The 9,253-nt window shown below is 49.2% G+C and overlaps 1 protein-coding gene across 3 annotated transcripts; it reads left to right on the forward strand.

Moving 5' to 3' along the window:
- The first annotated feature begins 949 nt into the window (after positions 1 to 949).
- Positions 950 to 9,247, forward strand: LOC125916842 (FHF complex subunit HOOK interacting protein 2B-like). Of its 3 annotated transcripts, none has more exons than XM_049623105.1 (6): positions 950 to 2,307; positions 4,968 to 5,140; positions 7,893 to 7,997; positions 8,093 to 8,215; positions 8,442 to 8,669; positions 8,773 to 9,247. In XM_049623105.1, the coding sequence occupies exons 2-6, from the start codon at positions 5,018 to 5,020 to the stop codon at positions 8,971 to 8,973; spliced, it is 780 nt and encodes a 259-aa protein (XP_049479062.1). In that variant the 5' UTR covers positions 950 to 2,307; positions 4,968 to 5,017; the 3' UTR covers positions 8,974 to 9,247. The 3 variants fall into 3 exon arrangements, with proteins under 3 accessions (XP_049479062.1, XP_049479064.1, XP_049479063.1); XM_049623107.1 differs by lacking the exon at positions 950 to 2,307 and adding an exon at positions 7,403 to 7,523 and having other exon boundaries at positions 5,071 to 5,140; XM_049623106.1 differs by lacking the exons at positions 950 to 2,307; positions 4,968 to 5,140 and adding an exon at positions 5,160 to 7,523.
- Positions 9,248 to 9,253: the final 6 nt, after the last annotated feature.

The following is a 9,253-nucleotide window of genomic DNA, read 5'->3' on the forward strand; positions in this document are numbered from 1 at the left end:
TAATGTAAGTCCAGCTCAAGGTTTTAGGAGACTATCAATGAATTTTGAGACTAGATGAGAGCCCATCACAGAAAAGTGAGATAATTATAGTGCTGGTCAAGGAGCAGGGGGCTTTCCAAGAGACAAGAAACTATGGAAAGGAGGTGTTAAGGAGTTTGCTGAGCTATTTAGTACATATGAATGAGTAGTCACTATGTGCAGAGCCCTTTAGGAGCAGGCAGAGGTAGAAAACACAGAACCTGAGCCCTCAGGGAGCTCACAGTCTGGTAGAAGAGGTGAGCACTAGTCCAGCAATAATAGTATCACACAGGACGTGGTAAGATGCAGTCAATTCATGTGGAAAGTGTGTTTGGAATGACTTACTGGAGGTGCCACTCCAGTAAGAGTCATGCCCCCCACAGCTAACTTTGAAAGAAGACAAGGTTGTCTGGGAGCGTTTCAGGGCCTCTGATTCAGTGTTACTGCTTCTTTCTCCTATCTTAATGGCCTTCCAACCATTCTTCCTGCCTTCATCTCCTACACAAAACTGCCAGATGACCCTGCCTGGAACACTGCTCAGAAGATGTCGTTGACTGCCCCCCACTGCCTGCAAAAAACAATCCTGACTTGGTGGCTTGATGTACAGGGACACATACACTCATCAACCCATCCTCGTCCCAGACACTCTGTGCAGAGTTCCTTCTGCAGGAAATGTCTTTCCTTCATCTCGAACTGTTGAACTCGGGCCCTGTTCTTCAAGTTTTAGTTCAAGGGTAACCTCAGTAAAGCCTTCTCTGTTCCAGTGCTCTTTTCCCAGAGATCATGTTCCATCTCTCCTGTGTCCTCACGCAACTTCCTGTAGCTGAGTTATTCAGGGTGGTTTTATATTCTCTTCTCCCTGGCACTGGGTCTTCAACATCCTTTTTTTTTTTTTTTTTTTTTAATTTTTTTTTTTTTAACATTTATTTATTTTTGAGACAGAGAGAGACAGAGCATGAACAGGGGAGGGGCAGAGAGAGAGGGAGACGCAGAATCTGAAACAGGCTCCAGGCTCTGAGCTGTCAGCACAGAGCCTGACACGGGGCTCGAACTCCCGGACCCTGAGATCATGACCTGAGCTGAAGTTGGACGCTTAACCGACCGAGCCACCCAGGCGCCCCTCTTCAACATCCTTATATTGCTTGTAGCATCTAGCATAGCGTCTTGTACACAGTGGGCACTCAAAAGATACTGAATAAATAAGGAGTAGACTGTCAGTTCTATGATGTAGTAAAGTGTGAGGTTAGAGAAAGATGTGTCCAAGAACTCTGGCAAGGCCTTTCTGGAACTGGTGGCCCTTAGCCGGACCTCACTGGTGACTGTTAGGATCTAGGCAAGCTTAGGGGGATGCAGGGCTTCCGGGGTAAAGGAGTGGCCTGAGCAGAGATGGAGAGGTAGAAATGAGCATCTGTGGTAAGGGATTATTTGTGCATTTTTCTCCTGTAGTCATTTACTCCGCAAGAAAAGGGAACAAATACTCTTTTTTGGAGTTTTCAGAGAAAGTAGTTATCAATTCAAAGCTACTCTCAGTGTAGAGATGGAGAGATCACTTCTGGAAAAGGGAGAGGTTTGGGGCTTGCTCACAATGGGAATAGAATTCCCTGGGGCTTCAGGCTGTGCACTCCTAACTCCTCCAGCAGTTCTCAGCCTTGGATAAAAGATGCAAGCATGTTGTAAGTAAGGCACTTTATTAATATTATGCTAACATTACCCATCTGGTTGAATGAAGCCTTTCAGTGGCCTTGAACACAGATTTTTGCAGACTCTCAAATTGAGAGGGACCTAAAAGCTTTGTCTCTGCCATGTTTTCCAAGTGTATCATTTTTAATTTGTTATTTTGGGGACGCTTCACTGTTTTCCTCTATGTCTTTCTATTGTAGTGTAACTGTCTTGAGAGGATCTGTTTCTGTGTCTGTTTCCCCCACCAACATTCTTAGTTCTTCCGGGACAGGGACTGTGGAATCATGACATGTAGCAGGAGTACAGCATTTCCAGGACAGAGGGGGTCCAGGAGAGGTGCCAAGAGATTGTCCTGGGGAAAATGTGTTATTGTTCCCTTTGAGAACCTGGATCACTGTGCTTCCTCCAGGGCCTAGCACTGACCCAACACTTGGTAAATGGTAGAACATCTGTTCTGATGGGTGATGGTGGCAGCGGAGCCCGTGATCACTGTGGTGGCTACTTAGGTTGTGTCTCTGCTCTCTCCACAGCGGGAGCCCAGCATTGACCTGCTGGAGGCCTTCGTGGAGCACTGGAAGGGCATCACGCACTACTACATTGAAAGCACAGGTGGGGCCTGCTTCCTGTTGGATGGGGGACTCCTACAGGGAGTGGGGAGGAAGGTGTAGGCAGGGTCACCACGCAAGGCAGAGATGCAGGTGTCCTGGATAAGGTGACAACTGCTGCCGAGGAGTTCAGACTGGGGGCTGGCCCCACCCTGACCTTTTGGGAGAGGAGCCGAGTGAAGTGGGAGTAGGGACTAGGAAGTTGGGCGTCTCACTGGCCTGACACTTCAAGGCAGAGGTTGAGCCCCACTTGCCCCTAGCTTCCAGCTCTGCAGACGTCCAGGCCTGTAGTCCCCAAGTACCTGTTCCTCTTTTCCCTGAGCTGACTTAGAGGGCATTTCCCTTATAGAAATCTAGGGTAGGAGGAGAACTGAAGTCCAGGCATGTAACGTGCCTGTGTCCTTCTCCCCTAGCTGAGAGCCAGAGCCTCAGGTAATCTGGGCCCATCAGGATGGCTTTCTGAGGGGCGGAATCTGATTGGCTGCTCTGTAGTCAATATGTTGGTATTGGCAGATACACACTGGTGGCCAGGTAACCCTGTCCTGCATCCCTGGCTTTCTACCTCCTGGTTCAGACTAGGGTTTGATTCCAGTCTACATCTTTCCTAAAGACTTTATTTCCAGCCTGAGCCAGCCCAAGAAATTAAAAAGCAGTCTTTGGACACTCTGAGGGACCCCTAAAGGTCCTTTTAAATCACGTTTCTGAATCTTGGCACTGTTGACATTGGACTTAATCATTCTTTGTTGTGGGGGGGAGCTTTTGGGGGTGCGTGTTTAGCAGCAGCTCTGGCCTCTACCCACTGGACACCAGTAGCACCTTCTACCCATTGTGATAACCATAAATGTCTCCAAAAATTGCCAAATGTTCCTGGGGGCAAAATCGCCCCCAGTTGAGAACAACTGCTTTAAACTGAAGATCTTTTGGGGCACCTGGGTGGTTTAGTCGGTTGAGTGTCTGACTCGTGATTTCGGATCATGTCATGATCTCCTGGTTCCTGAGATTGAGCCCCACATTGGGCTCTGTGCTGACAGCGCAGAGCCTGCTTGGGATTCTCTCTTCCTCCCTCCCCCCCCCCTCACTCTCGCTCTCTCTCTTGCTCTCTCTCCCTCTCTTTCTCTCTGCCCCTCCCCTGCTCTCTCTCTCAAAATAAATAAACATTAGAAAAAAAAGAATCAGAGGGGCATCTGTGTGGCTCAGTCATTTGCACATCTGACTTCAGCTCAGGTTGTGATCTTGCAGTTTGTGGGTTCAAGCCCCACATCGGGCTTGCTGCTATCAGCCTGTCAGCACAGAGCCAGCATCAGATCCTCTGTCCCCGTCTCTGCCCCTCCCCTGCTTGCGCTCTCCCCCAAAATAAATAAATATTTTTAAAAGGAATCAGAAATGTCATTAGCTATTAAAAAAATTAAACTGAAGACCCTTTTTTATTGAGATATAATTGATGTAACATATCATATAACTCAGATATACAACATACTGATTCAATGTATGGATATGTTGTGAAATTATCATCACAATAAGTCTAGTTAATATCCATCACCCTATATAGTTACCAATTTTTTTTTCTTGTGATGAGAACTTTTAAGATCTACTCTTAGCAGTTTTCAAATATACAGTACATTAACTCTAGTCACCATGCTGTACTTAACATTCCCAGGACTTACTTATTTTTTAACTGGAAGTCTGTACCTTTTAGACTGAACATCTCTTGACAGAGAGCCCCAATCTATCAGGACAGTGGGAAAAGATCCAGAACTGACTCAGGTCCACCTGAGGTTTCATCTGACCCCATCCATTCATTTCCTGAGCAGTACCTAGACCAGAGGTGCAGATGTGGGGGAGGTGAGCCAAGTTGCTCAAAAGCCAATGCTTTTGAGAAAAGCTAGGGGGTGCTCCAAGGCCAGTCCCAAAGCACCAAAACTAGTTTTACAAGAATACTCCATCTGAGACTCTGACTACAAAAGCCCCAGCTTCTCCACCAAGACCTTCGCACAGTGAAGCAGCTTTGCCTCCAAACCTGTGGTCGTGCATGGACTTTTTCTGCCTTGTAAAAAATGGAGTACTGTCTCCTGTGAGTGTAAAGAGGACAGGAGGTTACCTCTCAGGAAGCTGCTAGAAGACAGCTTCTACATTATGTGACAGAGACCCCTAAGCCCATGGCTTGTCACTTTGGCCCAGAGCTGGCCTGCAGCCTGGGTAGTGTACCCTTCTGTATGTCCCAGAGTTTGGAGGAAAAATGATGCCACTTTTTTGTAATTTTTTTAATGTTTATTTTATTTATTTTAAGAGAGAGAAAGAATGAGCAAGTGAGCAGGGGTGGGGCAGAGAGAGGATCCCAAGCAGGCTCCACACTGTCAGCGCAGAGCCCGACGTGGGGCTTGAACCTATGAACTGTGAGATCATGACCTGAGCCAAAACCAAAGTCAGACCCTTAAGCAACTGAGCCACCCAGGTGCCCCTAAAAGATCTTTTGTCTTGTTAAATATAGAGGCACCAAGTGCTAACTTCCATTTCCTTTGGTCTTTGAAGCAAACTGTTAACCTGGCCTTACTCCAGGTTTACCCTCCGCCCCCCCCCAGTGTTTCCGGGGGGACTGTGGGCTTGACCCCCTCAACACAGAGTGCCCCTCTTCCCCCCCACCTTTGTTTCCTGAATCTCTATTAGATGAAAACACCCCCGCCAAGAAAACAGATATTCCCTGGCGGCTGAGGCAGATGTTGGACATCCTGGTCTACGAGGAGAGGCAGCAGACAGCAGCTGGCGAGGCAGGGCCCTGTCTGGAATACCTGCTGCAGCACAAAATCCTGGAGACCCTGTGCACGCTGGGCAAGGCTGAGGTGGGCAGGACCCTGGGGTGCCCCTGGAACCTTCCACCCAAACTGGAGCCCCTGTGTTCCAGGCTCTTCCACCTGTCCTCCCATCACCTAGGTTGAGGAAATGCTCCCATTACTGTCAGCATTCATTCAGTGAAGATGTACTAAGAACCAGCCATGTGCAAGGCAGGGTCCTAGGTGCTGGGGACACAGCAGTGATTAAAACAGACAAAAATTCTAGTCAGAGAGTGGTGGATAATAAGAGGAGCCTGCATGCGGTATATTCAACAATGACAAGGTCATGCAGAAAAATAAAGCAGGACGGGGAATTGGCAGTGCAGGGGAGGCCAGTTTCATACAGGCAGACTTCGTTTTATTGCACTGCACTTGACTGTGCTTCACAAATACTGCATGTTTTACAAGTTGAAGGATTATGGCAGTGCTGTGTTGAGAAAGTCTATTGGCACCATTTTTCCAACAGCATTTGTTCATTTCGTGTCTCTGTGTCACATTTTGGTAATTCTTATAATATTTGAAACTTCGTTATTATATCTGTTATGGCGATCTGGGATCAGTGATCTTTGATGTTGGTATTATAATTGGGGGCACCACAGACAGTGCCCATGTAAGACTGCTCCACCTACCAGCCACTCCCCATCTCTCTCCCTCCCCTTGGGCCTCCCTATTCCCTGAAACACAACAATATTGAAAGTCGGCCAATTAATAACCCTATAATGGCCTCTATGTATTCAAGCGAAATAAGAGTTGCATGTTTCTAAATCAAAAGTTAGAAATGATTAAGCTTAGTGAAGAAGGCACGTCGAAAGCTGAGATAGACCAAAAGCTGGGCCTCTCACACCGAGCAGTTAGCCAGGTTGTGAATGGGAAGGAAAAGTTCTTGAAGGAAATTAAAAGTGCTTTCTGGTGAACACACGAATGATAAGAAAGCGAAGCAGCCCTGTTGCTGTTACTGAGAAAATGTGGGTGGCCTGCATAGAAGATCAAACCAGCCACAACATTCTGTTAAACCAAAGCCTAATCCAGCACGCCCTGACTCTCTTCAATTCCGTGAAGGCTGAGAGAGGTGAGGAAGCTGCAGGAGAAAAGTCTGAGGCTGGCAGAGGTTGGTTGACGAGGTCTGAGGACAGAAGCCGTCTCCGTGACATCAAGGTGCAAGGCGAAGCAGCAGGAGCTGATGTGGAAGCTGCCGCGGGTTCTCCAGAAGATCCGGCTCAGATAATTCATGAGGACGGCGACACTGAACAACAGGTTTACAACGTAGTGAAGCAGCCTCTGTTGGAAGAAGATGCCACCTAGGACTTTCACAGCTACAGAGGCAAAGTCAATGCCTGGCTTCAAAGCTTCAAAGGACAGGCAGCTGGTGACTTCAAGGGAAGCCAGGGCTCATTTACTATTCTGGAAGGCCGAGGGCCCATAAGGATGATGCTAAATCCATCCACTCTGCCTGTGCTCTGTACATGGAACAACAAAGCCTGAATGACCACACTTCTGCTCACTGAGTGTTTTAAGTCCACTGCTCGCTGACAGTGCACGGGTCACCCATGAGCGCTGATGGAGATGGACGACGAGGTGAATGTGGTTTCTGTGCTTGCTCACACAGCATCCATTCTGCAGCCCGTGGGTCAAGGAGTCATTTCAACTTTCAAGTCTTATTATTTAAGAAATGCATGTTGTAAGGCTATGGCTGCCGCAGACAGGGATTCCTCTGATGGATCTGGGCAAAGTAAATTGAAACCTTCTGGAAAGGAGTCACCATTCTAGGTGCCATTAAGATCATTCGTGACTCACGGGAAGAGGTCAAAATAGCAACATGAACAGAAGTTTGGAAGAATTTGATCGCAGCCCCCATGGAGGACCGTGAGGGCTTCCGGACTGTGGTGGCAGAGGTGTCTGTGGGTGTGTGTCAGGGGGAACAGCGAGAGAACTGGGACTGGAAGAGGAGCCTGGATATGGCACTGAATTGCCGCCGTCTCGTGAGCAGACTTGAACGGATGAGGAGTTGCTCCTTCTGGATGAGCAAAGACTATGGTTTCTTGAGGTGGGAGCTACTCCTGGTGGAGATGCTGTGAAGATGCTTGAAATGACAACAGAGGGGTCGGAACATGACATAAACTCAGTCGATAGAGCAGCGGCAGGGTTTGAGAGGCTTGACTCCAATTTTGAAAGAAGTTTTGTTGTGAGTAAAGTGCTATGGAACAGCATCGCGGGCCGCAGGGAAATCGGAAGACTCGATCAACACGGCAAATTTCATTGTATTATTTTCAGGAATTGCCGCAGCCACCCCGACCTTCAGCAACCACCGCCCTGATCAGTCGGCAGCCACCGACATAGGGACAAGACCCTCCACCGGCAAAAAGATTATGACTCGCTGGAAGTGTGGATGATGGTTAGCATTTTTTAGCAATAAAGTATTTTTAAGTTAAGATCATGTACATTGCTTTTTAGATATAATGCAATTTCACACTTAATAAACTATAGTATAGTGTAGACACAGCTTTTATGTTCACCAGGAAACCAAAAAATTAATTTGACTTGCTTTATCGCGATATTCACCTATTGCAATACTCACTTGATTGTAGTGCTCTGGAAGCAAACCTGTAGTATCTCCAGGAAGTGAAGGAAGGAGGCTTGCAGAAAAGGCGCCCTCTGAGCAGTGACAGAAGGGAGGATTGTGCTATGGCCCATGGGGGAGGAGCACTCCAGGTGATGGTCATGGCTTCATCTTCTGATGGGCACTCTGTTCCTTGACCCCCAGTACCCCCCAGGCATGCGACAGCAGGTGTTCCAGTTCTTCAGCAAGGTTCTGGCCCAGGTGCAGCACCCCCTCCTGCATTACCTCAACGTCCACAGGCCTGTGCAGGTGAGGGACCAAGAAACTAAGGGGTGTCTGAGGGTCAAGCCCTTCTCTTCCCTGCTACCCCATTCCCTTCTGTTTCTATCTTGCCTCCCTTCTAGAAGCTTCTCCGACTTGGTGGGACAGTTCCTGGATCCCAAACAGAAAAGGAGGAGGTGCAGTTCACCACCGTTCTCTGCTCCAAGATCCAACAGGATCCAGCCCTGCTCACCTACATCCTGGAAGTGAGCACCTCTGTGGGGAACAGAAGCGGGAGGGCCCAGACCCCAGGGCAGACCCCTGTGGCCCTTCTGAGGAAGTAGAGGATGGAGCAGGTACTCAGGCACCTAGGCGGCTTCCTCTCTAGCTCCACGCAAGGCCCTGCCAGCCAGTGTGCAGCCTGTATTCCCAAGGGGGCATCATGGGGAATAGTCTGTACCATGAGCTGGCCTCATGCAACCTTCTTTGCAGGGTAAAAAGATTGTCAGTAGGAAGAAGTCATCCAAAGAACCCATCACCCTGCCTAGAGAGGCAGCCAGCATCCAAGACAAGGACCACCCCCACAGCAAGTCTCCTGACATGAGTCCCTGTAAGGCCCAGGCCTTGACTGCCCAGTTGCCTGCTGAGACAGAGGAGCCAGATGGAGGAGTTGGGGAAAGCAACCTGATCACCTCTCTGATCGGGTTGTGCAAGAGCAAGGTGCTAGCTGCACACAGAGTGGAGAGGGGTGGGGAGGGTGAACTGCTGGGAGGGGATCTGGGGACTCAGATGTATGTCCCTGAAGTTGTACCCCTACCCCTAGAAAGGTCGGGTGGCTCTGAAGGCCCAGGAGAACCTGCTGCTCCTGGTAAGTGTGGCTTCACAGGCAGCTGCCACCTACCTGGTACACAGCAGCCCTTGCTGCCCTGCCATCGTCGAGCACCTCTGCCAGCTGTACCAGTCCATGCCCACCTTCCTGGACCCCGCAGACATTGCTGCTTTAGAGGGCATCAGCTGGAGGTAGGCACTTGGCCAGGGAAAGCAGGGCTACATCTTCAGTGGCTAGCAGCCCTCCCTGTCCTCTGGTAGCCACTCCTCTGATTTCCCAGGAGGGATGGGGACCCCTGCTGGCCACCCTCTTCCTGAGGGTATAGCCCATCCCAGCCCATCCCAGCTTTCCCTTGAGGAAAACACTACTTTTGCTTCTGTACCTGCTCTCCCAGCAACAGTGGTTGCAGGGAGAAGGGGCCCAGATTCCAGAAGGTACCTGAGGCAGGCCTCCCAGCTCCTTTCTTGCTTCCCCC

Source organism: Panthera uncia, unplaced genomic scaffold (assembly GCF_023721935.1).
Source record: "Panthera uncia isolate 11264 unplaced genomic scaffold, Puncia_PCG_1.0 HiC_scaffold_1243, whole genome shotgun sequence".
NCBI classification, from domain to species: Eukaryota; Metazoa; Chordata; class Mammalia; order Carnivora; family Felidae; genus Panthera; species Panthera uncia.

Bases quoted from the DNA above. Each gene is read 5' to 3' on its own strand.
- LOC125916842 (XM_049623105.1), top strand. From the start codon at position 5,018: ATGTTGGACATCCTGGTCTACGAGGAGAGGCAGCAGACAGCAGCTGGC. The intron at 7,998-8,092 runs GTGAGGGACCAA...CCTCCCTTCTAG, and splicing joins ACGTCCACAGGCCTGTGCAG to AAGCTTCTCCGACTTGGTGG. The intron at 8,216-8,441 runs GTGAGCACCTCT...CCTTCTTTGCAG, and splicing joins TGCTCACCTACATCCTGGAA to GGTAAAAAGATTGTCAGTAG.